The sequence below is a fragment of the Dromaius novaehollandiae genome, chromosome 9 (assembly GCF_036370855.1).
Source record: "Dromaius novaehollandiae isolate bDroNov1 chromosome 9, bDroNov1.hap1, whole genome shotgun sequence".
Taxonomy (NCBI): Eukaryota; Metazoa; Chordata; class Aves; order Casuariiformes; family Dromaiidae; genus Dromaius; species Dromaius novaehollandiae.
In genome coordinates, this window is record NC_088106.1 from 13,030,388 (window position 1) to 13,058,232 (window position 27,845).

The window sequence follows — 27,845 nt, forward strand, 5'->3', positions numbered from 1 at the left end:
TGAAAGAGATTCTGCATTTTATTTCCCATAAAAATTTAGATCCTAGATGGATACAGCATCTGTAAAAAAACAAAAACGAAGTCATGTTAGAAATCTTGTTACTATACCATTTTAAACACAAGTCCTGCAGTTGCATTCTATAATCATGGATCTCCAACTCCTACAAAGGCAAGCCCTCAATTTACACAGAAGAGGTGCAAGAATGAAAAAAGTGCAGCAATGACCTGAAGTACCACTTTCCTGGTAGACAGTTTCCCCCCGCTGCAGTCAGCCCTTCAGCTCACTAAGAGAAGATACTCATGGGCCTAGTTTCATGATTTAACCATGCTGCTCCTACTGTGCTTTTTGGAAGGCACAGGAGAAAGACGGAAAGGAAAGATTACACCTCTTTGATGATCCTTTTGACAGTATCACTGTGAAGATATTGCATGAAAAGTTTGGGTGATAGCCCAAAAGGGAGAGTTTCATTGAAGCCTTGTGACTAAAATATAAATTGTGAAACAGGTCCTACTGGCACAAAACTGCAGAGCCCTCAGCGAAAACATTTGGGAGAGAAAAGGAAAAAGCCTGATGTCATAGCTCCCTTTCCAATAGGAGGAAATGGAGTACAAAAGCATACAAAAAGTATATATACAAGATTTAGGGAAGAGAAATCAAATAGCTTTAGAATGGAGTTGAGGAAGAGTTTAGGAACTTAAAAAGCCTTTGCAGTCAACCTGAATAAGCATACAAAACTCTCAACAAGACCAGTCCTCTCAACACAAGAGGCCAGGGTAAAACCTCTTCTAGCTCCAAAAGGAGCACTTACCACAGGGCCACACTGAATATACAGTAGCAACAGAACGATGTCTTATGCATAGTCCAAGCTCTCCCTCATACTCTGAGGGATTAAAACGCACCCCAAAAAAACTATCAATAAACATCTTGTTGCTAAAATAAATCCACTTACCACTCGGATTCTGTGTCCAATGGCCTTGGCAGGAAGGTTGGAACGGAACTTGGCACGAACCATGCCACTGTTTCCATGGGCGCGGGTTACCTTCCCCCAAATCACTCGTGTCCTGTTGGGCTTACCACCGGGGGTTACAGTGTTGCTAAGAAAACAGGGGAAAAGACAACTTTGAGTACCTAAGTCACAACTGTGCAAGACTGACCAGTGACAGATCAGTTTATTCCAGTCAGTTTTAATTGGACTGACTTCCACTTTCATTTACCATTGAAAACTTATGCCTGGAATTTTCACTATGCCCTCCAAATGCTGGGAATATTGTGGCTAGTAATTTATCAGCAGCTCTACTGGAGAGCTACTAATGAGACATAACCTTAAGGAGATGGAAAAAAAATCATTGGATGTTAGGCTAATCAAACCAAAAACTTGCAGGTTTTTATTACAAAGAAAATGTAACATCTTATTTCTAAGACTTCTCCAGACACACCAAAGGCAGGAGTGGTCTAAGGCACCGGTATAGGCTGCAAAAATTGCTTTAAAAGGCATGAGCCACCTTGGCAATGAAGGCAGACATGCAAACAGCCTAACCAATTTTATTCAAGGCAACTCCGAATTCCAGTGTCTAGCTCTCACAATTACACATTAAGTAGAAGGGCACAAGCAACTACTCTAAGGCCTCCACCAACACCAGTGCAGCAAAAGTGACAGTGCTCTGACAGACACATACAAAAGCAGCTCAGGATTCAAACTCCTTTAGGTTGTACTCCAGGCTTCATGTAATGTTCTTCTACCATTTAAATAATTCAAATGTCATAGTGGTCGACATCAATTCAGCTAACTCCAATTTACTGCATTATCAACTTGCCTTCAGCTTTGCCAGCCTCAGAAGCAAATTCTTATCCCACTTGTCAATAGATTGCTTATAACAAAGTTATTTCATATAATCATATGATCCAAATTAATGACACATAGGTCACTTAAAGCAAAAATACTCCCAAAAACTTTAAACTGAGACCAAACAAGGAAACTACTCTACAAAATACTCCATGGACAGTCTGATGACAAGTTCAGCTCAACTTATTTTTGTTATGGCAAGAAATGACTGCTCATCCTGGCATTTGCCAAAGTTGGTACTGGAGTTTGCTGATTTAGCACAACAATGAAGAGTTACTTACTTTTTAGCTTTGTACACATAGGCGCATCTTTTGCCCAAGTAAAATTCTGTCTCCTGGCGGGCATAAACCCCCTCAATTTTCAGAAGGGCAGTGTGCTCCCTCTGGTTTCGGAGGCCACGTTTGTAGCCAGCAAAAATGGCCTTGGACCACAACCTAAAGACACATTAAAAACATTGACAAATTATAAATCACTCCAGGGTGTTAGATGGAAAAAAACAGTTTAACGGAGCAGGCACCGCACGGTGCTGCGCAGAGAACTTGTCCTGAAAAAAGGGCCGCCACAAAAAGAATGGATCGCGGTTTGACGATACACGCTGGGAAATGCTCAGTTTACACGACCACAGCGCGGCTGTAACAGCGAGCCGAGACCCATCCCGGGGCAGGTCACTCACCTCCCGCTCATGGCGCCCTCCGGAAGCCCTAGTCCAGCCGGCCTAGAAACGACACATCAGCCATGAACCCCGCGAGACGGCAGCTCCCCCGGCGCTCCCCCACCGGGCGGGCAGCAGCTGCCGCCTCGGCCCCCTCCGCCGGGCCGGGGCCTCCCACAGCACAGCCGGCCGCAGGGGCAAAGCGGCCGCCAGCCCCCCCGAGGCGGCCCTGCCCTCCACAGACCGCGAGGGGCGCCCAGGCCGCCCTCCCCCCTCAAAGCAGGACAGTCCGAGCGCCTCGACCCCCTCAGCTGCGGGCTCCCGGCGCCGCCCGCGACCATCCGCCGCGCATCGGCGCCATCCTGCCCGCCGCCGCCTCCGCTCGGCGCCGGCCGCAGCGCCCCGAATGTCCCGCGCCCGCCAGCGGCCCCGCAGCAGCTGGGGAAGCGTCCCCCAGCCCCGCGCCCCCCGCCGCCGCTCCCCGCCTCACCCCCACGGCGCCCAGCCAAGATGGCGGCGAAAGAGGGAAACGACGCGCAGCCTGCCGGGATATGGGCCGGAAGGACCCCACCCCCGGGGGCGGCTACGGAGTCGCCTGAGTGGCGAAAACAAAGACGCCGCAAGTGGTACTAAGCCCCCAAGTGCCCCTTCCTCACCCCAACACTCGCTCTCCCTTCCTGCCGCGGGCCGAAATTGGGAGGGGGCGCTCACCCCGCCTTGCAGGCATCACAGGGGCAGCCCCGTAAGGCCCCCGGTGGTCACCATGGAAACGGGCGCCGCGGGCGCGGAGCCCTGGTGAGTGGCGGGGCCAGGCCGGGCCGGGGGGAGGGGGAGAACCGCCAGCGGGACCGGGCATCACGGGCCGCGCGCGGGAGGGGAACCACCGGCAGCGCCATCGCCTGGGGTCAGGCCGCCGCCTGTGTCGGCCGCCGCGGGCGCTGCCGGTGTCGGCGGCCGCTGTGCCCCGCGCCACCCTGCTGACAGGGAGCCCCGACTTGTGTGGGGTCCCACATCGCGCTGTTTCACCGAGTAGGGACAGCCACGAGTGCGCACTTACTGTGTTCTCACGTCGGGGCCATCCACTGCTGCTCTCTGCCGCTTCCCTCCCGTTGCCAGAGATGCAGGTGCATTTTCAGAGTGCTTTAAGGGATGTGGGGACCTAACTGCCGCTTGAAATGCGCCCTCGCCATCCTGAGTTTTACTGTAACCCTGCTCCTAAGTGTCCTAAACGGCGTCTGAACCTGTGCCCTTTGTGCTTCTGTGAAAAAAACAGTCTCGGTAACTAAACCTGCTGTCGTCACCAGTGGGGCTCTGAGGGCCTGAACTCAGACTGAGGAATTGAATCCTGATGCAGTAAGAAAATTAAGTCTAGCTGCACTTTGCTGGGCCAGGGTAGAAGTGCTCAGTACCTCGTAAGCATGGATAAGCAGGGACTTTTCTTTGACAAAATAACTGGGAAGGAGGAGCAGAGAGGGCATGGGGTATTCTGACTCTCCCAATTCTTCTGTTGGCTTCTGCTTGCAGGAAGAGACAGCCAGCAAAGTAGCGCTCAGCGATCTGCCCGGTTACTTGATAGGATTGAGCAGCCTGCTAGGAACCTCTCTGCCCAGAGAGAATAAACTAACTGTCAAAACACTCAGTTTTCCAGCAGTACTGATGCCACAAACAATAAACGTTCCTTAAATCTCATCTTTTCCTGTCCCAGACAAGTTAAGTCCCATATGAGACATCCAGCTAAGAGCAGCACCGTGTCTTTTATTCTTTGCACTCAGTCCTGGGTTCTCGTCGGTACAGCCTCAGAGAGCAGCAGCTGAAAATGTTTCTCTGCAGTCAGAACGAAGCCCGAATTGCGTCTCAAAGCCAAAACCAAGATTACTTTATCGAGATTTATTTATTTATTTTTTTAATGAGCAACTTATTTTCTAACATTTGTAGTGGCAGAGTTTAGTAATGCCACAACTGTTTTGCTTGCCTAATAGACAGTGTTCAGTAAAGGTTAAGATACGATTTGTGGCCCAGCTGCTGCCACTGCAGGGACTCAGAAGTTTCACTTTGCCCATATATTTGCAAAACAGAGCTAAAGGAGATGTGACATTCTCAGCTTTGAATTTTCTCACTGGAATCCATCAGTATCACTACTTCTTAATTGACTAAAGGGGATGCTGCAGAAATGCTGCCCGAAAGTGAACTGCCTTTGCAACCATTTCAGTTTATCAGGCAGCCGGATGGGAGAAATGTGCATGCAGGACTCTCACACAGCAGAGGGAGTTACGATCCCCAAAGGAGCAGTAGGGCAGACTTTGTACGCAGTTGCTTTTAAAATTATTTCTTGATATGTTTTTCTTTCCCTTTAGAACAGCAGGGAAAGAATGTCAGCCTAAACTTGGGGGAAGCTAAATCCTTCACATACTTTTTTTGTTAATAGAGTTTAATGAAGGAGTTGAGCAAAGTACAGTGATTAAGGTCGATGTCAGTGACTGAATCAGGATGGTCTGTGGGCACTGCGTTAATGCTAAAATCCAGTGAGAGCAGCACACTATTTGTAGTGTTTTTAAATGCCCCAGACAGTGGTTTCCTTCTCATGTCCAAGTCAACATAAGCCCAGGCAGAGCTTACTTAGGCTTGGCACAAGCATCTGCTGAGTATATGAATATAAGAGGAAATACATAGGAGGAGCAAACCAGGAGGAGCAAACCAGCAGGCTTTAGAGAAATGTTACATTCCAGCTGCGTGTTTTCTTAAAACACATAAATATCTTGAGTTAATTCTCTCCTGGACAGAAGTTGCTGATGGGGTAGAGGAAAAGCTATTGCGTCCTCTCCTGTTTCCAAATAAGTCACTTTTTCCTATGAGAGCTGCAAATGTTATTTCTTCTTTCAAAAATGCTGCTGTAATCATCTGTCACAGCTCTCAAGAAATCGTTTTTCACCATATTTTTAGCATTTGGGCTGAAAATGTAAGAGACTATTCTCATGTAGTTTAGACCCGAAATAGCATAGATTTCCTTAAAAAATAGGTAAAACAAATTTACACAACAATTAACTAGTGCCTGTTAACTGTAGACAGACATTGTTTGACTTTTTCTGTGTAAAAATACTTAACTCAGATGAACTTGCATTTCCACTTCTACTATTAAATTAATTCCAAGTTTGAAAAAACAAATGAAGTTTATTACTTTGTTAAACAGATTATTAATTATCCATTAGTTAATCATTTTATCAGATTCCTATCTCAAGGTCTAGCAAATTTCTTGTAATTCAGAGAAAGGAAAGAAAAAAATCTCAGAAGCAAAGGGAGGAAATCAGTTCCTTAGGTCATAAGTGACGATCAAAAGCCCTAAAGAATGAGATTAATTATTTAAATAAATAAAAATAGTACAGGAAGGATAGTAAACATATTGAAAATATTTGGAGTCACTCCTTTGCCATTGCCTTTTCCTGCCATGATTTTAGCAAGGTTCTTAAAATAATTTAGGGTGCCTCTGCCATTATCTTGTCTGAAAGGCTGTTGCAGAACTTCATCCTTCTGAAAGTTAGCAACCTTATTGTAGTTGCCTGGGTAAGTGTATTCATGAGGAAATTACAGTCCTTTAACCTTGTACCAGTATTATCTTTTAACTTAAATAGCTCTGTCCCTCCCTAGTATCTACCCTTCAAATATATTTACAGAGATTAATCACACTCCTCAATTCTTTTAACCTCTTCTAAAACGGATTCTCCATTCCCCTGATCAGCCCACTAGTCCTCCTCTGTTTCTGCATGTTTTTGAACACAAATGACTAGAAACATGCATGATGCCCTATCTGAGGTTTACCAGTGCCTCATACAGTAGCACTGATATTTCTTCGTATCTGCTGAAAATAAGCGGCCTGCCACATCATAGACTGCATTATTCATGGTTCCCCACACTGGGGTCATGCCAGCCTGAGCCCTCTCTTCTACCACGTGCTCCCCACCTCATAGCAGAAATTCTTGTAAGGAACCTTAAATGAAACTGTGTGCCTGGTAGTCTTGCATCATTCTGAGATATTATTCAATTAATCGAAGAAACGGGACTAGGCCAAAAGAAGCAACAGGTTGCAGTCTCGTTGACTGTACATGTAGCTATCATGGAAAAGACCGCCACTGACACATTAGGCTTTCTAGCTGTACTCTTATGCCCAAGAAAAACCATTTTCTGTTACAAAGGACAGGCCAATTCAATACACTTCTATTAAAGAACTTACTGCAAGAAACAGGGACATCAAGAAATAAATATATTGAAATATGAAGTTTTTTGCATTGTTCTACCTGTTGTGACACTGATAGATGCCTAATAGACCTGAACTGAAAAGTGACCCATTTTCTGCCTGAGTGAAATTAATTTCATGTTCTAATTGTAAATTACTATATTTTATTCAAAAAAGAAAAGGATGAGGACAAATGGTAATGGTAACAGTTTCTGAGATGTTACAGTAAATATGCATTTTTTTCAAGCACCTTGAAAGTTGCTTCAGAAAAATCACAAGTTCTCTGTGATCCAGCGTGTCCTTACATCTAAACCTCTTTAGTTTTCATAGAATCTATATTCTAGATGTCTTATCCTGTTAATCATGTTGACAGGCATTGTCTGATGCATTTCCTTGGTTTGCTTACAGATTGGACGGTAATATTCTGCAGACCTAGATTGTGTTTATTTAAGAGTTTTAGAGATGGCACAAATCCAGCTGTAGGTACAGCAGCCAAATGAAGGTGTTGTTAGTAACGTTGATGCTTCTATTGCAATGCATTCAGAATCTCACGCATACTCCAGTTGTGCTAGGTGCTGTACGAGAAATCTCTGTTTTGTGAGTATAAGGCCCAGAGGGGTTTTATAATGGCTTAACAAAGTTCATAAAAAAAACTCAAATAATTTCTCAATTTTTTTGTGTAGGTGTTTTCTGATGCATTTTTTTCTAAATCGGGAAAGTGAAAATGGACCAATTTCACTTGGATTAATAGTGAATTTCCACTCTTCCCTGCATGTACTCCCACAATGTTGCATCTGCAAGCAAGGCACGGGGATGCCTAAGTGCACATTAGAGCGGTTTTACATCTGAATTGCAAATTTTTAAAAAACAGAAGGTTAAAAATAGCTCATACCATTTTGTCTGTCTTTCAAAGCGCTAAGCTGGCAAGAGTGCCTCCTGAGGAGAATGAGACCATAGTGAGGTTAAGGCTACGCAGTGCTAGTGAGGAATGGTTAGAGAAAGAGGAAAGGTTCACCATCTGAGGTTTTACAAAAGAGTTTTTTTTTTTTAAGTCACCTTCATTTTGTTGTTTCCCAAAGAACAAAGCCCAGCATGAAGCAATACTCCACCTCGAGCTGAATGGTGAGGCCACCTCACCCAATTTGTGCATTCCAGCTTCGCTCCCTTCTCAGCCTGTCTACGCAGACTTACCGTAGGAGGGACCAGGACCTACTTTGTTCTGCGAAAGCTAAACATTCCCACCGTCCCTGAAGGCAGCCATCAGCAGAGCATGGCTTCTCTTATAAACAGTGTATGAAAGGCTATAAACAAAGCTGGGGAAGTATGTGAAAGCCTACAAATAAGGCTATTTCAGGTCTACATTTAGTTTACACTAGTGTTACTAACACCATACTGTCTTTCTCATTTGGCATTTATTGTCTTTGCTCCTTTTAGCAAGAACACAGAGACTAAAGAAATGGAAAAATTCACTCATCTGGAAGCTCTGCTGTTTACTGCTGTGCTGGAGAATTGTGTTGATCAGCTCTCAATTCTTGGATATATCATGCCAGTTCCATATGAGGGCAGGGCAGACATCAGCCATGTATGTGCCTCTGTCCTTACTCTTTAAAAAAATATTTCATTTTTCTTTGTTTTGTTTTATGTCTTAACTTCTATCAGCACTTTTAAAAAATATACTCCAATATTTTCTCTGCAAACTGCTTCACGTCCTTTTGGTGAAGAAATGCAATAACAATGCACGCATGACCTTTTTTAATATTTATAGTGCAGCACCACTGAGAAGTCTTTTGTCAAGGCTTGTGCAAAGGACCTTAGTGACCCAAGATAAGGCTCCTGGGCTTACAATTTTAACATCTGGGTGTTAGATGACATGCAAAGGATTAGGGAGAAGGAAACAAAATGCATCTAAGCTCTTGCATAAATACACAGCTATGTCAAAAGCACAAAAGAACAGTATCTTTAAAAGTACTCAAAACCTAGCTCCTCTAGTCCCCTCTAATCTAGACTAGTCCCCCATAGTCTAGACTTGTCTGTGGGGACGATGAAGTTAGAAAAATTCCACTTCAAAATGTGTTACTGTCTACCCATTCTCAATTGCCATTGTTAAGTAGTTGATTTCTAATAGGCATCACAGCTAGGCAGATTTGGGCAGAGGTGTAAAGGACAGCAGAGAAGCCCTAGAGGTCAGTGCTGTGGAGGTAGGTGTCATGGTATTTCCAGTATTTGTTAGAGTACATGATAGGTGTAGGAAATAGGATGGGACCATCCTGAGGTAAATGGTTCTAAGCTCTGTTCTCATGTATTAACCTTTAATTGAGGTAGCAATCTGTTTCTAGGTTAAGCATGTTTTAAAGCTTTCTTTATAAGAGGAACTGAAAATAGAAAAAAATGCGTGAGCAGGGTGGGAATAAGTGACTGGGATCTGGGGTATCACATCTAATGCTGTTCACTGTGTCTGACATTTTACCTAAGAATGTGAGAGTAGGAGTAAAACAATATTCAGTCTTCTACATGCTTCCTTTCCTCACTACCTTCTTTCCAATAAATCCATCACAAAGCTGCAGAAGCTAATGTTACAGTGAATTCAGGGCATGAACAATGCTTATACTGTGCAACAGAGGGCACTGCTCCCCTTGAAAGCTTACTGCGAGCCGGGCTCACCTGTTTCAGTAGAGTGCTTTTCCCTCACAGACCTGTGTGGGAAAGCTCTGATGGGTCAGCAGCAAGCATACACAGAAAGAGCAGATACCTAGGGTGGCAGGAGTTGTTCTCCTCTAGACACATGGACTCAGGTTGACAGGCCTACCAAAGGTACACGCAAATGATATAGAAAACCGCTTAATTTTTCTTTTCAGGCACAGATACTCTTGTTTTTCAAGTCATTTCTTTAAACACACTTTTCTCATAGACTACAAGCCACATTGTGTCCTTAAAGCTACCAAAAAAAATCAAGAGGGAAACGAATTAGAGACCAAAATGTGGCTCAAGGAAGGTACATACTAACTCCAGTGCTCTGTAATTTGCCACTCCACCCTGATCTTCTTTACATTTGGCTGTTATCAATGTATTTGTGAAAGACCTATATTTGAAAAAGCAACTTGCATGCTGTTGGAGCTCTGTCAGTCAAACAGATTGATGACATTTTTCATAGATTGACATTTCATGTATTGACATTTTAAATTTCAGTTAATGACATTTTTAAGAGTTACTCACAGTGTTGGCCAGCACCTCATTAACTTTCTAAATCTGGGACTCTTGCAAGCTGCTTCATGCAGTGCATCCTCCAGAAGAAGAGTTTCCATCTGCTGAATTTTGGGCAAAAGACTAGCAAAAGATAAGCAGCTAGGAGACTATGCTGAAGGGCACCGTGAGCAATTTACAAACTCCTTGCTATTTGGTAGTTATTTCATAATTATTCATGTTTAAGTCCCTACTATTTACAGTCAATCCAGTTTATAGCCTGTCTTAAACTTTCTCAGAAATTATAAGGCATCTATCAGAGCATTCAAGCAGTTTATTTGCCAAAATTAGTTCTTTCTGAAGTGCAGCCATTAACAGCACACTGGTTTAATCCTTTTTTTCTGACTAACTATCTGATTTTCACTGGTCTGTATGTACTTTGCATGGGATTCATTTACTGTAAATTTAACTGTCCAGAAATTAAGCATATCGTCATCTAGACTCCCTCCATAGCCAGTGATGAGTCAGGCGCTTCCAGAGGCTGATTCATCCTGCTCCGAGATGCCTGTCTAAGGTAGTCAGACTGCAGCAGCCCCTTGCAGTGCCCTGCGCGCTGCCTCCATTGACTGCAGTAGGGTCACAGACCACTAATGGAGCCTGGCTTGACAGGTAACTTCTTGGAAGTACTGCTGGTTTACACAGTTGCTGTCCTGACTGCTTGTTCTGACTGCATCCTCCATGCCGTGTTAGAACAAACATTTGTGTGGTTGTGGAGTGACCTGAACTGAGAACTGGTACAGCTAAAAAAATAACCTTTTTCTCCTTTTTGCTGGAAAATGTTTCAGCTCAGTGAGTCCTCTGATCCATTTCACCAAGCAGCCAGGGTGGGAGTGAGCAGCTGTGAACTAGGATAGAGCTGGTAGTGACTGCATTAGTTGGCTTCAGCAGTACTGCTATTAAGTGTGTAACCACCGGCTAAGATGACACACCAAAATGTGAGATGCTTGTATGTGGGTAATACGATTTTCTCTTTTATTGCTCCAGTGTATATGCCTGTACTTATACTCATAGCACATAGAGCAGAGAAGTTCCTAGAAGCAAAGCTTCAGCTGGTTTACAACATGCTTTTGCTTTTTCAGGGCTTTTTTTTTTTTTTTTTTTTTTTTTTTTTTTTTTGTCAAATCATACATGGCCATAAGATATCTTTCCGCATAGAAAAGACCTGACCTCTTTGAATTCATGTTATACTTCCTCTGCTGTCACGCTCACAAAAAAGCAGCTAAGCAGATAGCTGATGTTTATCACTTATTTCCATACATCACAGCTCTTGTTATAACAATAATACTGTAGGCAAAGGTCTTGATGATAGGTGGTGGGAAACGGCTAAGATGGAGAGAAGGCTGAGGGGAATCAGACTAACCATCTTCTAGTATATAAAAGCTGGTGCAAGGCAAGGAAGGAATAGTTTGTTCTCTCTGTTTATAGAGACTAGGACAAGAAGTCAGGGGCTCATTTGCAGCCAAGAAGATTAAGAAAAAACTTCCTGACAGTAAAGATAGTGTGACATGCTGGAACTGACTGGAGGGTAGGTAGTCTCCAGCTTGAGGTCTTTATGAACATGTTTAGATAGATGTATGCCAGGAATGACACAGTCTGAGAGATCACATCTTGAGGCAGATGAACTGACCTTTTGAGGCCTTTTCTAGTCCTGTCTCTTTAGGCCTTTTGATCCTATAAACTTTAATAAGCCTACACTGTGTGCTTAAAGCTAAACAAGATAATTGTTTCTGCTGTTCTGCTCTTTGTAGAATGTAATATACTATATCAACTGCTCCTCATAGAGTTTCATTCAAGTTTATTATTAATTTAGGTTTTTCTTCCTCTCACGTAATGCAGAGGTTTTATTTCTACTGCCCAGTGTGCAAGCAGATCTCTTTATTCCCTTTTAGATTGACAGCCGGGAAATAAAGGAAATCACAGAGACCCAGAAGGGGCTGGACATTAAGCATCAAGAGCTTGTGTCATCAAGGCAAGGGAGTGGGGAAACAGTTACCTCCAAGTCTCTGAAAAGCGCTGAACTCGAGCAGCAGCTGCAGGAAAGTGGGGATCTAGAAAGGCCCCATCATCTTTTCAATAGGACCATGAAACACAGAGCTATGTCTGCAGATAACCTCAGAAAAGTTCAGGCTGACAGGTGAGTAAAGCACAAACACGATGCTTTTAGTGGAAGATGCTCGGAGCTGTGAAGTTCTCCACCTATCTCTTGAAAGCAAAAATACAGGCTTCCCCCTCTCCCACTGCTGGTGTACCTCAGTCTTGGCCTGGGGGCACTATCTCCAAAGAGAGCAGTGGGATCTGACTTCACAGGTCATTCAGTGCTGGCCTTTGCTTGCCTCTGGATGCTAAGTACTGACAATCAGTTTATTTCCTATGGAGTCACAAAATATTACCGGTTGATAATGGTTACTTGGGTGGAATTCAGACTGACGGTCTTTTCAGCATTCATCCCTGGAACCAGCCAGCGCTGATGCTCTAATGTCTTGAGTCAGGTTTCCCTAGCAGGTATGTACAGGCAAAGCAGCATCTGAGCATTGTGTCCAGAACTCAGTTATTCTGTAGGGCTCACATAGCCTCTATCACAGCTAAAGCCATTCTCCTTTACAGGACAGATAATGTATATAAAGGCCTAAGAGTTTCTTTCTTTCTTTTTTCTTTTTTAATAAATTTTATTTCTGCACCTAATTAAGTGCCTTGATTTATAGAAATACCATCAGCCTTTGATTTAAACTACAGATTTGGGAGCTGAGCATTCAGCATGTGTTTTTCTGAATACTGGCTTCTGTCCTTTAATGTTATTTCAACAAAGGACTTAAAGAAAATCCCCACAGAAATGAGGAAAATGCAGCTAAAATATAAATACTGCATGTACTATGAAATTCAACAAGCTGGATAAGCCTATGTATTTGTAAAGATCAGCTTAGGACTGTACTGGGATATTTTGGCACCCTCTCCATACACACACACTCCTGTGCATCACAGTTTCTCATTTACTTCCCATTCCCTCTCCCCTACCCTCATGTTCCCAGATCCACCTAGCTGTCATCATGATTGCAGACCAGCAGCCCTTCCTCCTGCTGGCAGCACAGCCTGGCACAGCATGGACATATTTGTGCCCCTTTGCTCTTTCCTAGAATAGTGTTCAGGGCAGCTATGTTGTCCATTTTTAAATTATAAGCTTTGACCAGCTCCTAATACGGAGTTTCTCAGAAGCACAAATGGCAGGTACTATGGGCCAGGCACTCTTGGGTTTGATAGAACCTAGGAAGAGAAATGGGATCTTGCATTTCTTTAGCTTTTTAGCTATGAACAATAATGGATAACAATGCTAGTCGCTGTGATACCAGAATACGCCTATAAATTACTGTTGTGTTCCTTTTGGTTCTTCCTGGCAGGCAGTATGCGAGCAATGTAATTACAAGCACTCTGATACAGATGCAGGAATCAGGAACATTTAATAGCTTACCAGAAGCTAATGAGAGAGAGAAGGCAAAGAAGAGCAAGTTGCATGACATCCTCCTCAGGTTAGAGTTGTGTCCAGTACTTTCCTCCTTAACTGCTCAGAGCCAAAACCCATTACCCTTCAGTGCATGTTGAAAAGGATCAGATACAGCTTTTTCCACCTGAATTATTCTGACTACTTTACAAATGGCATTTCTTTCCCCTTCAGAGAGAAATAGCTGATGGTTCTGATATCAGCCTGAGCTAGGAATTGCCTGGGCTTTCGCCACAGTAGACACCAGCATCTGTGTTAATGCAAATGCCAGCCCCACATCAACTAAAATATAATGTGATTTAGGAGTTCCTGGACCTTTAACTCCTGTCCCCAGTGAAAGCCAAAGCAGCAGGGAATTTGTTCAAACCAAGGCCAGCAACATACGGTTTTTAGGTTATGTGATGCCCAAGAGGATTTGCTCTGGATATGCTAACATGCTCCCTTTTCCCTAGCAGGGAGGGGCTGTCACAGATGGTGACAGAGGCAGTTGTTTTATTTCAGACTAATCCACCAGGCACTGCACTATAGATCCTCTTCTATCCCCAATCTTACAGGGTACAGATTTCTTACAATCTGAACTACAAACCACGGACTCCTTAGCCCAAACTTCTGTGCACTACGGCTGTGTTTTTTTTTTTTAGCATGGGGAGTTCTGGTTCAGTCCCTACCACATCAGAAAGAATGGCAGCCAGAGAAGTACCTTTTACCGTTTTAAAGCTACTTGGTTCTGTTTAGCAGCCCAGGCCCATCATTTAGGGCAGACAGCAAAGCTGCTGCAAGTCATGATTTGCATGAATCCAACCTACTTCAATTTCAAGAAGAGAGAAAGTGCTCCATTGCCTGACTGCATCAGGGCTTGTAGTGGAATAGCTCCAATGGTGGAGCATCCACATACTTAAAAAAACCCCCCAAACACGCTGTTTTAAATTCTCAGCTCCGTCAAGGGATATGAGTGCTGCAGGCTTCAGACCAAATCATAAGCATAAAAGCTTAAAAAAAACACTGAGAGTGAGAAAAGACAATATAAGACCTAGAATATTTCTGCAGCAATTTTGTTTTAAATGAGTAAACATCTTGGTAGCTTTTGCCCTTCACTCATATCCCTTGATAGATATGAGAATTTGAGACAGAGGTTTTTTTTGTTCTTGTTTTTTTTTAAAGTATGTGAATTTTAAGTTTGCTGTGGAAAAAACCATTCTCCATACAGATAATAAAACTTACACAATTTGGCACTGACCTGGTCTGCTGATTAGGCATTCTTCTGCACAGAATCTGAGATTTTTGCCTGGAATATAGAAACTATCACTTAATAATCACTTAATGATCAACTATAACTTAATGTCACTCTCTGCTGTAGGAATCACATCAGCCTTGAGTCTACTCCAGGTTTTCAACAAGAACATCCCCTGGTTTTTGGTTCACTCTCCCTTTCAGTCCCATCCTCCTTGCTCAGTCTCTGCACCAGTTCTTTCTGGATTTACTTACGAAGTCACCAGCTTTCAGGAAGAATCTCAGTTTCTGACTTCCAGATGTGCTGCCTCCCTGAGCCTCAGACTGAAGACATTAGTGTCTTTTTTTGCTACCAAGCCATTGGAAGTGGCTTGGTCTCTGCTGTTTTTAAGAAGCAGGCCAACCTTCTGCATGTACTGTTTTAGCTCAGCTGTAATGTACTCTCTGAGTGAGCAGGGTAAGTGAGGTAGCGTTCAGCTAGGTGCAGCAATACATCAGGCAACCAGAAGTTCCCTAAGCAAACAGCTCTTGTCTTTCTTGCTTTATTCAAATTGATTGTATTTTCCTTCAGAGAGGAGGAAGGAAAGAAGGAGATAAAGTCACTCCAGCAACAGCTGCAAGATGTCAAGAAAGAAACAGAAATGGAACTTCAGGTGAGATTACTTAACACTGGGCAGCATGCCAGAGGGGAAGTGTGTTAGCAAGCCTGCCTCTGCTGCCTACAACTAGCACTCAGATGAGAGGACATGTGGCATATATAACAATCCATCATTTAGGAAGATAGAAGCAGAACAACAGCAATAAATATCTGTATTCTGAATATGCTTGTTAATGACTTAAAGAGCACTGTCCAGTGGTTTACAACTGGGAGCTCAAAGTGCTTCCAGTTGTGAGAGACTGTGATCAAATCAGAATACACTGGGAGTGGCAAAGTGCTGACATGAGTGTTGCTACATCTATTGCAATCAGTAAGGAAGAGGTTAGCTGCAGATAGCAGTATCTAAGATACTGATGCTTATGGAGGTAGATATGTGAAGATGAGGGAGTGAGAAAGAAATAAAATGGCAGAGCTGGAATAGGGTCAGGCCATATTTTTCTATCTGGAAATTTTGTCTGTAGAAAATTTCATGGTTTTTCATATATTTTTCCAGGCTTCCAGATACTGAAAAATCCCAAACATGGGAGCCCTACAGGGCAGATCAATGTTGCTGCACATATACTCTCAACTTGATCTTTCTGGAAAGCTTCAGCCCTTCTGTCTGCATTATGCAAGTGGTCTGTGCATGCACAGTAAATCTGGGTCGTTCTGGACACATCAGACTTGCTGCACAAATGCAGATCAATTGAATGGCATATCCCTAGTCCCTTTGCTGCTTACCGACAGTTCAGACTCCTGCACGCGTGCTTTAGAGCACAAGCACACACAGTTCTGTATGGAAACATGGAAATGTAGCTTAGCCCTGCTGAGACAGGGAAGAGTGTATGATAAAAAACGCGCAAAAGAAGGGCAGGTCCAGAGCTATACAAGGCTTGAAATAAGAAACAAGAATATGACACTTGGTTCAGTAGTGATTAAGAGGACAGTAAGGGCATCAGCAGGAAGAACTGATATCATTGAATTTTGTCTTTGGGCAAAAGAGCAGACAGCAATCAAGCCAGGATATAGTTGGATACAGAGAGGAATTTTAAGCCACTGATGTGCTGGTGAAGTACAGTTTATAGAAGATGAAGGTTTTGTGTTGGCAGCCTGGATGCAAGTGTAGTGGAAAGTTTAAATAACAGTATGGTTGTAAGAACGGAAAACAGCTATTTGGCACTGGAAACATATGCAGATAGCTTTAACTGAATAAACACCAGAACTCCAGAGGAGATACTAGAACAGCAGAGAAGAAAGCAGGAATGTATGGAATGAGAAAATAGATTTAGATCAGTCATCTTCTACTAGTGGAGATTCTGGAAATGCATAAAGTACACTGGGAATTGTAGCAGGATGGAAAGAACCCTGGAAAAAAACTGTGGACATTAACAGATAAGAAAAAAGAGAGGAGTCATTGAAGGAAACATAAAGTTAGCAAGTTAGGAGACAAACCGAGAAAGAACAACTGTGGGAACTGAAAGAGAAATGAAGGCTGAAGGTTTTTTTCCTAGGGATTTGAAGATTTTGAGCTTGGCAAAACATCTAAAGGATGTAGAGGTCAAAGCTAGGACTCAAAAGAAGGATTGTATATGTACCTCAATTTATACTTACCTACTGCCAATTGAAACAGGATGGGAGCCTATTTATAGGCCCTATAGGACAAACCAAAAGTCCCTTGACATCTGTGTGGCAGTTAAATGAAACAAGCTGAACAGTTTGTCAAACTCAGAGACTGTATTTTGTCCATTTGCTTCTGCACATTGTCCCTGCTCAGTCAGATGCCAGTGGCTCCTGGGAGCCTTCCTGTGTACAGCACAACCCGAAGGGGCAGTCCTCGTCTCCCACTCCCCAAGCTAAGTAATAGGAAGAGGCAGCTCTCCTTTTGTGCAGTGCTCCCAAAAGCATCTGTGCATCCAGCATACGTATCTGGTTCTGTTTTAATGCCTTTCCAGGGACTGGTGTACTGGAGGCTGTAATCACCCCACTACCATCTCACACTAGCAACAACGTCCTGGCACTGTGCAGTCAGGCTTAGCAGTCGTCGCCGTCCTGCTCTGCACCGTTCCTAGCTCTTACAGTCATAGGAAGATACATGGGCCCAAAGCTGAGGGTGCTTTCTTCCTTTCTTCTTTTAGTACCTTCTGCTAATTTGGTTCTTGCTTTTTGCCTCATCAAGTGTGATCTGCATTCATGTGGGATTTTTTTTTTTTATGTTTCCAGGTTAAAAATCCTTCCCTGGGCACCCTTATAGTTTCAGCTTTGATAACAAATCAAAGACGAGACTACTTTCAAGTACTGCCTTCCTCCTATGCCAAAAATAATGGTGTCTCACTGTGTCTCCCAAAGGAGAATAATTTCTATTCACTTCGTATGGGATTTTCCCATAGGCAGTTTTACAGACACTTGCATGATTTGTCACCTTGACAACTAATTAAAAACAAAACCACAGCTTGCTGATTTTGGAGTACTTTGAACAACAATAATATACAAACCTTTAGACAAAAGCCTACGTGGTTGTCTCCAGTCTAGTGGATGAGAAAACAAAAACAAGTAAATCTAATCATGGAACCAGAAGAACCCGGTCGTTGTTTCACATGTTGCTTGTATGTTTGCATATTCAGCCTTGCTAGCTCTTAATGCGATGCTAATTAATGCTGTATTCACCTGCTCAGCTTTTCTCTTCTTTCTAATGAGACACAAATGCTAAGTGTTCTTATTTATTTTGTTTTCTTTCCTTTTGGAAAACTCTCTAAAGGTGCTGAAATTAACAGGCTGGTTTTGTTCTTTCCCCTCTGTGCGTGCAGGAGCATCACTGATAGCTGTAATTTGGCTGCAGGAGTTCGGTTTGCTGCACCAGTGCTCATTTTCCAGCTTGTACAAAAATACTCCATTTCTCAGGTTTCCTGAACAAGCGATGACAGTCTGTACAGATTTTGAAACATGTTCCTATCATGCAAGATTATATAGTTAAACATAAAAATTTAGGAAATGTAAACTTTAAAAGTCCTGCTTCTATTAAACCAGAAACTTTCTAGGTCCTATAGATTTAGTGCCATACATGTATGCAAGTTATGGTATCATTTTACAGCAATCAGTAGTATTGCAGGCTACACACCAGACAGAAAACCAAGATAGTGTACCAAGGTCCAGTGAAGAGGGGTCCTTAACTTTTGTTCTGTATGAGCTCTTATAACATACCCAGCTCCACCGTACTAGTGTGCCATTCTGTAGTGCTTTTAGCAGTGTGATATGTTTGGTCTCTCAACCCCTCCCAGGAGCACAAGTGCATGCAATGTATTAAGGGGGAATGTTTTTAACACATAGAGCCATACACTGCTACATGCTCCTGCTGGAGAATGTATCTGGCAATTACGGCAGAAGGTGTGAGGTTTGCGATGGTCCTGAGATCCTGGGGGACTTGATACTACTATGGGAACAGCCCACCAGAAGGCTCTGTCTTCTATTTTATAGTTCCCAACTTTTTGTGATTATAGTCTTTTAGCCCACCTCACAGAATAACAGTTGCTTGAATTTCAGTTCCCAATTTTTGGAGTTTGGGGTTTTTTTTTAAGAACAAGAAATAATCTAGAATTTCACGGCACTCGCAAGCTCTGCTGGCTTTGCTGTAAAAGTTTATAATTTCCTTAAAACAATAATTATGCACTCTTATTATTATGGCCAAGCACAGCCACAGCATTTTGGTGACAGCTCCGTGTGCTGAAGGGGACAGTCTTCCACCGCGGGTCAGGGGGCACAAGGTCTCCCTCTGTACCACCGGCAGTGCAGTAGCCTTAGGCAGCGCAGAAGCAATTCAGCAGAAACCCAGAGCCGATGCAGTAGATCCAAATCTGACACAGTTTTTGACAAGAATGTCACTGCCCACAGGGTCTGTTCCCTCTGCCAGCAGACTGCCCCTCACACATGGCAAAGCTCACTCCTGCGGTTTTTGGGATTGGGGGTGAGCTAGCAGAGGGCTGCAGAAGTCATTATATCAGGAGGTTGGGTGAACTTTCAGTCCTTGGCTGAAGCATTTCTAGGGGCTGTGCAGCACGGGGATATCCCAGCACCCACAGCAGAGAGACAGCCCTACTGAAGCGATCTGCAAGGTTGCACGTTTTGGTTTCAGGGGAAGTAAGTCCAGACTGCAGCAGGTGCGTAGATCTAAGCATATCTTCAGGCTTTGCACAGAGATATTGCAGCTGCCAATGGAAAGAGTTGTGTTGCTGTGCGCTCAGTGTGGAAGCGAGGGGGGCAGGCAACAGGGCTCTGCAGCATGCCTCTCTCCAGGCTTGCTGGCTGCCTGCACGAGGCACAAAAGCCAGTCCCCTGCCCCCCTCCAAGTACTTGCCAAATGGAGGGCTCTGGGTATGCTGGTAGCAGCAGGGGTTTGTTTGACTGCTGCTGGTTACACATAAGAATCCCACAGACTGTTTACTCCTGCTTGTTAGCTTTCTAACCAGCTGTGTTTTAAGTGACTGTAAATACTCATTGCTGTGGAAGGGCTGAGAGATCTAGGTGGCACCTGCAAGAGAGATAAATCAAAGTAAATGAAAACACATGAGTGGCCATGCCCTCTCCAGCTGTGTACGGTAGCTTTTGCAGCCAAACATCATCTGTGCGGCTGAATCCTATGGCACCAGATAACAGCAGCAGCCTCTGAGATGATGTCTGAGAGATCAGAGAGGCTGAGCTTGCTTACCTGCTTTCAGAGCAGACGGGCTCTTGGTGACTCTTTCCTGCGTTTCCTGGTTTTTGATGTTGCCTTCTGCCAGCTCTGTGATAGTTTTGGACACACAATGTGTGATTTTCATCTTTGGTTTGGCAGATTCAAAGCTGAAATGATCCCAGACAAGCAGCCCAAAGGTTTATTGCATTAACTGTGAAAGCATACTGTGTGCTGGTTGGTCCTTTTGCTATGATAAACAAGAATGAATAAATACTAACTCATTTTCCCAGTGCCTGCCTCTAAAGTTCGGGGAACAGCATACTCCACACATGGTGCCTACAGATTGTGGGTGGCAGCTGTATTTATTACCAGGAACCTAATATCAAATGTGCCCAAGTTCTGCAGCTCCGTCAGCTGGGCTGCAGTAGCTGCTCACATGCCTGCAGTTGACTTTCCCTCTCCAAGTGAAGTATGTTACCGTAAACCACCAATGGGGTTTTGCATTTCACTTCTCGTCTGCTTTGGATTGTGTAACCAAGCCCCCAGACTCCCCGCTTCTAACAAAGATGTTTTACATCACCACAGACCAAATCTAAACCACAAACATGCCATACAACAAAGGAAGCAAACAGAGCCGATGGGCTCTCATCCCAGCTGAAGCCTGAGGCTCTGGGATCAAAAGCATGTTTCCCTCTACTTTATAAAAATATGAAATGAGAAAGAAAATAACCTGGTGAAGTTTTCATGCTCTGCCCCACCCCTCTAATATGTGGGTACTTGGTAGATTAGGTTGAACCCTTCTTTTCTGACCTGTTTTCTAATCCTTAGCAGATAGCAGTAGCACACTGATAGCAGTTGGCTTTGTTGAGCCTCAGCGCCACAGAAAAATTGTTTTTCATTAACATCTCCCCAGTCGCTGCCAGCTCAACTTAGACATGATTCCACCACCATACAGGAAGCCAGTCTCAAAGTGGTACCGTCGCCTCCAGTATCTACCAGTCAGGAACACAACCCCTCCCACCACCCCTACCAAGATGTCACACCAAGGAAAATAAAGGCGATTACCAGAAAACTTCAATGGGGCATAAATAGGTCATGTCTGCAGTCATATGATGATATGGCTGTAAAATAATATCTGATCTTGGAAACCTTCAAAAAATTTTGAATGCATGACTTTTAAACCCACAAAACAACATCAGCCAAGGCCCCTGGTTGTCCTGAGCCTTATAAATACACTTCACTCTTCCTAGGTATGTCCGACAAGGGGTGCAGAGGGAAGGATTTTCCTTTTAACTGTTCCAAACTCTTCTTAAAAGCAAACCTTTCCAAATGAGTCATGCTGCATTGGATTTTAAACACAGCCCTATTGAGCTGGCTTTTTCCTGTGGCATTTTTCCATGTTTACACAGCTAAGGAATGCAAGGGTGCTTCAAGAGACAAGATATGTGGGCTTCAGAACATTTAAATGCCAGCACTTTGGTATTTCATCTTCAGCTGCAAGGTTCAGCTGATGAATGTCAAACTTGTCATAGCATGACAGGAAAGCAGAGAGACAGGCAGTTATGGAGCAATCAAAGGCATATGGCACTGGGAGGCAAACCAGATGCGTTAAGATTGGGCTTGCATAATTGTGTAGGAGAGTTCGATGGCCTTTTTAACTCTTAATGCAAAGTCTGGTGTTTTTCATTTTATAGGCAGTTCTTCCAAGTTCCAGTCCTAGATTAATGAACTTTTATCTGCTACTCAAAGAAATTAATTAAAAAGGAGTAAACCAAACAACAACCCCAAACGAAGCAAATGCACTTTGCTTCCTGAGCGCACTCACAAAGCGTGACAAAGGGGGGACATACTGGTTCGGGATTCTTGCCTTTGGGGGAGCTACTGGGGACGTGACTGCCCCAGGAAAGCTCAGCTCAATTGCAAAACAAGGCTTGAGGAGAGGCTCAGAGCTTGTAGCCAGCTTTTTCTTGGCACTCCTCTCTCCTTACTTACCCTGGGTGTATGCCTTCGTAACAAAATGGGCACCATCTACCCGATAAGATTTCAAGAAAGAACAGTTCACACACACAGGCAAGTCAAGATTAGATTTCCACCTGTTCCTAAGTTTGTGTTCATGCAGTTGGTGCACAACTAGAAAAAACTAATCCAAAGAATGGAGCATATTTCAGGAAATCAAACCCTGGCATACCCAGGACTGAGGCATTATCTTCCTGTTACAGATGCTCATGACATGCCTGAGCTCAAAGAGACAGCCCAGTCCAAGAGGTTGGCAAAGCCTAGTGTTAGGCAACTGAAATTGTGGGACTACTCACATGCTTTTAATAAAGCATGGCTTTAAATCTGTTCCTTGACCAGAGGTGCTTTTGTGCTTTTTCTGTTTCCTCCATTAGGAACGAGGTAATATAATTGCCTTCCTCAGTGACCAGCTCCAAGAGATGAAGGCCAAAACAGACATGGAGAGCAGCTATGTGAAGAAAAACACAGAGCTTCAGGTGCAGCAAACCCAGAAGAAGTGCAGCAATGCAGGGAATGACCTGGAAAAGGAAACTGAGGTAAGCCCTTCCTCATGGCCTCTACTGGAAGGAATGTCTAGCTAGTAAGGACAGAGTCAACTCTCAGCAGGTTGTCTGCAGCTGAGCACAGAAAGAGGACTCAGCACTGTACTGGGAACAGTCCCTGTCCTAGCACAGTCCTCCTTTCCTAGGGTACTAGCAATGCCTCAGTTTGTCTGATGCCTCATTTTTATATCACATCATCCTCTTTTCTTTAAAACCACAAACATCCTCACCCCTTATAATTACAGGGTAATCAGCTGAAGTGTGGTGAGCTTAGCTCACAAGCAGCGTTTCTTCAGATGGGAGTGTACAATGGACAAAAAACAAATGAAAAACGAGGGCTGGTGCTTGGCCTCCTCACAGAGGAGTGGCTGTCTTGGGTGCTCTCTCCCCTAGAGGAATGCCTGATCAGAGGGTTTAGATGATGGCAGGATGTTGCCTGGCCACTGGAACCATCATGTTTTCTGGACATGACGATTTCTGGAACAGGCCTCAAACAGGAAAAATGAGGCTCAGGACTCTGCTTTCTTGTTCCTTTAAAAAAATGAACTAAGGTGATCTGGATTTTGTTTTTAATAAAGATTTTCTTCCTATTCATTTTTAATGATGAAAATTCATGCTCCGCTTCCATTTTAGAACTTCCCAGTGACAGGAGAACTTGGGAAGTGCCATGGCAGGAAGCAGGATGATGGGGCCATTTCCTGTCCCTTGCATTTTTATGAATTATGAGTATTTCATGTACATTTATTTATCTACTGGCAGTGCTGAGATAAGCAGCCCAAGTCCTCCCTCTGTCCCCAGATGCCCTTTCTGTTGTCCATCACAGTCACCAGTGCAGCTGTTTGAACTGTATCAGGAAACTCACTCATCCAGGTTAGAAATAATAACCTCTCTCTCTTCAACCGCTTCTCTGTGTGACTCTGCAAACAGCTGAACTGCATGGATGGCAGGGCTGCAGGAGACAGCGGCTAGAGGCAGGGACTGCTTAAACTAATGCTGTCATCAAAAGAAACATTCACATAACCATGTCCAAAGGGTGGAGTTACAAGACTATTTCTTTAGCAACATAAGCAGCCCTAGTTCCCAGAATTGCCCAGCACATTATGCTAGCAGAGCTGTTTGTGTAGCCACAAGGTGAACTGGACCAGAAAACTTTTCTGTTTTTTTGCAGGAGTCCTTTTTGGACTGATCAAGGTCTGACCTAGTTGGACCTTTCTCGAGGATGGCCCAGGGGCAAGGACTGCCTAGGTCATTTTGTCACTAGGGAAAATAGCTGTGGACTACACAAAGCACACCTGCATGTTTGCGCACAGGCTCAGCTCTCAGCAGCATGTGTGTGTGCATGCATATACGCACTAATGGCATCTCTGACATTTTCTGTCTGTGCTGATCACAGAAGCTGAGGAGCAAAACTGATGAGGAGATTAGAGTCCACATGGAGACTGAAAATTTCCTCAGGCAACACCAGATGGTACGTACAACTGTTTTCTGTTACTGCTTAAAATAGCAACCAATACAAATTGCATCATCAACTAGTGCCTAAAGAAAACCAGTTATTGCTCCATCAAACTTACCAGGTTCATGATTGCTGCCATTAGAATTACTGCTTGCCCTCAACTCTTAACTAACACTCGAACCTGTGATTTGCTACCATTTCCTTCAAATTATAGTTCATAGAGTGATCAGTTTTGTTTATTTGAGTATTTTGGATTTTCCCTTCCCCAGATAGTTGTATTCAGGTAATTGGCATTTTGGTTAGACCTTTCTTCGCAATAGCTGAGACTTCCAGTGACTCAGTGAAGGGGGTTACTGCACAAAGTTAAGGCAACAGCTTTACAGACCCAAGTGTTGCATACAGAGGGCATTAAGAAAGAAATGACTGAAACTGCCCACCCAATTTTGCCTTATTTTAATCTGAGGAAGAAACAGGGTTGGATACTTGCAAAGTCACAGTTATTCCATCAGACTTCAGCTGCAATCAACCATGCTGTTGATCCAAAGGTTCAGACAATTTTCCTGTTATTGAACAGCAGCACCTATTACAATAAATTCTTTAATACTGGTAAGCATCTTGCAAACCATATGACTGGAAGAAAGTTTGTACTGCTGCAGGATATCTAATGTCACTGCCAGTGTGAAATTTAATAAAAGGGATTTATTTTAAAGGAAATTTAAGAGCAAAAAAGTGCTGTATCTTCAGAGCAATTAGTATTCTCTGTATCCTAGAACCTTACTCTGATCAGAGAGTTTCAGAGTGAGAGGATTTTCCAAGTACAGGTTATGGCCTTTCTGGCTTCTACCCAAAGGCAAACTACAAGCCTGTCCATACCCACAGAAAAGAGGATGACTATGTCCTCCATCTCTCTTGTCTTTCCAGCTGTTATGTTGCAATGAGATTGATACTTGTCCTCAGATTATTTTTCCATGCAAGGAATCATGGTTGTCATTATGGAGAAGTAATGCACAAATGGGAGGAGGTCATCTGTGTGGCTGTTTCAGAAACACCTGCCCTCCTATTCACAACTGAGACAAAGCCAAGTTCACAGTCCCCTGCTGCCTTATCCCTGGTGTGTTGAGTTTAATCCAGAAAGTGGCTAGGGAGTCATGCAAAGCTTTCTCACTGTCAGATTCTGTTCCTAAACCCTCTCCGCTACGTACACACACACACAGAGTGGCTTCTAGTTGTTGTTTATTGCACCGAGATTGACTGTGCACAAAACGAACCCCTAATGTTTTGCCATTCTTCATGCAACTCAGAATGCCCAAACCAAGTCTCTCTTCATCCCCAATCCAGTGCTTTGGCTTCCATGGTGACCCCCAGGGAGGGGTCTGCAAGCCATCAGTAATTCATCACTAGTCCTAGTGTTTTGATCCTTTGAAGGCTTAAGAGGAAACATTAACCATGCAAAATTAATGGGATGCTTACCACCATCCTGAAACGAGGCCAGATAACAATAGCACACCTTTCCCCTGCACATGCCCTGTACCATGCTGAACACCACTCTGTCCCCGAGCAGAAGGTGGAGGAGAAGCTGGAATACTGGATGGACAAGTATGAAAAGGACACAGAAGCTAAAGACCAAGAACTGAACAACCTAAAAGAATCAAAGGCAAGCAACCTGGAAATGCTGCAGAGACTTGCCAGTGAGGTAAGACATCAGCAGCATCTCAGTGCTCAGCCATGCAAAACTGCATCCTGGCTTTTTCCTACCCTCATTCTCTTCATTCATTCAGATAATGTACAAGTACCATGTAAAAAAACCATCTCAATAACCTAAAAGTGTAGGATCGGATAGTGAGGACTGGTCCTGAGATGGCAGTCACGGAGTAGGAATCTTCTGTTTGCTACCTGTAGCATCAAGAAAGGACGATGATGTTTTCCCTATAGCTATTTTCAAATACCAGCAAGTAATTAGAGAGCTATTGACAGCCTTTGTGAGGGCTAAGACATTGTCTCATCCTGTCAATATGCCTCGCCTTGGTTTGTTGCCTTAGTCTGAACTAGCTTGCTCCTTCTAGCAACGTTCAGACATCACAGGCTGTGATTGTGGGTTAATGTGCATTTAAACCGGCCCTGCTACTGAAAAGGGCAGTTCTTACCCCTTCCTGAGGACGCACGTTCACAGCTGCACAGTGGTCTGTTATCAGGGAACTGATGCAGGCTAAAAGCATTCCTACCCCACAGCAGCTTCCGAGTTAACTGCCTGGCTTCAATCACAGCTGTGCAGGCACAGCAGAGAAGGCAGCACAGGGCAGAAATAAGTGTCTAGAAAAACAAGGTGCTTTAAAGCTAGAAGGAATTCACTTGTAATTATTCCCTGTGGCCACTGGGTCTGAGATGCTGGGAGCGGGTTAGACGTTTTCCTGCTTGTGGGCTCATCTTTCACCCAGTACACCGTCATCTTCATGTCCCAAATGTTTCTTACATCATCTGCTACTTAGCCTGGGGGTGGGGGAAGGCTTCCACCAACATCTGTTGCCTGAGAAGCCATCAGACGCCCATTTCACAGGACAGGATCAGAGGGTTAATTATACTCAGGCCATGAGAGGTTTCAGTTTAGCAGCAGCTCTCACTGCCTTAGGACACTGATGGTGGTAATGAGCAACATTTGCCATCTGGATTCAGGAAAGATCAAATGAAAGGAGGTGGGGGGGAAGGTCCGATGTTTACACATGACCCCTCAGCTGCCATGGAGCTCTCTAGTGCACAGGGTGGGGACCCAGACTGCAGCCTAGGGGCCAGAGCAGCCCTGGCTGGGCTGTGGAAAGCAGACAGCAGAGATGAGAGCAGGAGGTAGCCAGAGGGGAAGACTCCTTGCACCAGGGTCCAGATGAGTCCTACACTGCCCTGCTGGGCAGAGTAAGCCTTGAGGGCTGGCTCTGCAGTTTAGGGGATGTGTCTGCTGAACCACTCCTGTGCTTTCTTCCAGTGCCAGACATTTGAGGAAACCATCATCAGTGACCGGGTGGAAAAGGAGGCTGCAAGAAGACAACTAGAGCAGGATGCCCTGGAGCTGAAGAGCATCCTGAAGGTAAAGGGGAGCAAAGCTGAGGCAGTGTTGCTCTAGCAGCAGTTTGGGGTCAATTATCTTCATCACAGGCTTCATTCAGTTAGAAAACATCCTGAGAAAGTTGGCCTGTGTGGGGTGGCACGAGCAAGGGAGAGATAAAGCCTGTCCCCTTCTGTTGCTGCAAGGCCAGCAGCTACCTGAAGAAGGCTTAAGAAGGGAATTAAAGGGGAAAAGCCAGGGTCCTCAACTGATTTGGGGCCCTGCCCATCACACCAACCCTACTGCATGGGCAACACAGGAAGGGAGGGTGTCAGGGCAATTCCCTTCTCAGGCCCTGGTCACCAGGAACAGATGCCCTCAGTGCAGACCACACACAGATGCCTTCGGCAAAACCAGCATTGGCCCAACTGCTGCTGCATGGGGCAGGGGTTCCCTCCTGGGCTGGGCAGCAGAGGAGAGATGCTCTGGCCATTGCGCTGTACTTGGTATCCCAGCAACTGACTTCCCGGGCCATGCCAGAGAGCAGCACTGGCTAAGACCTTTCTTTCTCCTGCTTCCAGCTGCAGGCCTGGTGGAGAGGTACAATGGTCCGCAGAAACCTTGGCTGCTACAAGAACCTCAAGGAGATTCTAGAGAGGCAGCCATCAAAGGAGAAAGGCAAAGGGAAAAAGGACAAATTCAGAGCAAAGAAAAAGAAGCGATAAGTAAAGAAACCTGGCCCCAGAGGTGCTCCAAGGCTCTAGAAGTCTAGGCTGCTGCCCAACAGGACAAAATAAAGCATGTAACAGAG

The 27,845-nt window shown here is 44.2% G+C and overlaps 2 protein-coding genes across 3 annotated transcripts; one reads left to right on the forward strand and one right to left on the reverse strand.

Moving 5' to 3' along the window:
* RPL35A (ribosomal protein L35a) lies at window positions 1-3,087 on the reverse strand. Its single transcript, XM_026093476.2, has 5 exons — window positions 2,986-3,087; window positions 2,517-2,558; window positions 2,125-2,277; window positions 950-1,094; window positions 1-59 (listed from the first exon to the last, which is right to left on the reverse strand). Exons 2-5 carry the CDS (start codon window positions 2,525-2,527, stop codon window positions 36-38), a joined length of 333 nt encoding a protein of 110 aa, XP_025949261.1. The 5' UTR covers window positions 2,528-2,558; window positions 2,986-3,087; the 3' UTR covers window positions 1-35.
* On the forward strand, window positions 3,078-27,845 carry IQCG (IQ motif containing G). Of its 2 annotated transcripts, XM_026093472.2 has the most exons (10): window positions 3,078-3,290; window positions 8,158-8,305; window positions 11,853-12,097; window positions 13,356-13,484; window positions 15,258-15,339; window positions 22,380-22,541; window positions 23,941-24,015; window positions 25,562-25,693; window positions 26,975-27,076; window positions 27,616-27,845. In XM_026093472.2, exons 1-10 carry the CDS (start codon window positions 3,259-3,261, stop codon window positions 27,757-27,759), a joined length of 1,251 nt encoding a protein of 416 aa, XP_025949257.1. In that variant the 5' UTR covers window positions 3,078-3,258; the 3' UTR covers window positions 27,760-27,845. The 2 variants fall into 2 exon arrangements, with proteins under 2 accessions (XP_025949257.1, XP_025949256.1); XM_026093471.2 differs by lacking the exon at window positions 13,356-13,484.

Excerpts from the sequence above, each read along its gene's own strand:
- RPL35A (XM_026093476.2), bottom strand. Across the intron at positions 1,095-2,124 it reads TATGTGTACAAAGCTAAAAA|CAACACTGTAACCCCCGGTG; the intron begins GTAAGTAACTCT and ends CTGTTTTCTTAG. Across the intron at positions 60-949 it reads TTGGACACAGAATCCGAGTG|ATGCTGTATCCATCTAGGAT; the intron begins GTAAGTGGATTT and ends GTTTTTTTACAG.
- IQCG (XM_026093472.2), top strand. The coding sequence starts at position 3,259 with ATGGAAACGGGCGCCGCGGGCGCGGAGCCCTG. Across the intron at positions 22,542-23,940 it reads ACCTGGAAAAGGAAACTGAG|AAGCTGAGGAGCAAAACTGA; the intron begins GTAAGCCCTTCC and ends TGCTGATCACAG. Across the intron at positions 25,694-26,974 it reads TGCAGAGACTTGCCAGTGAG|TGCCAGACATTTGAGGAAAC; the intron begins GTAAGACATCAG and ends GCTTTCTTCCAG.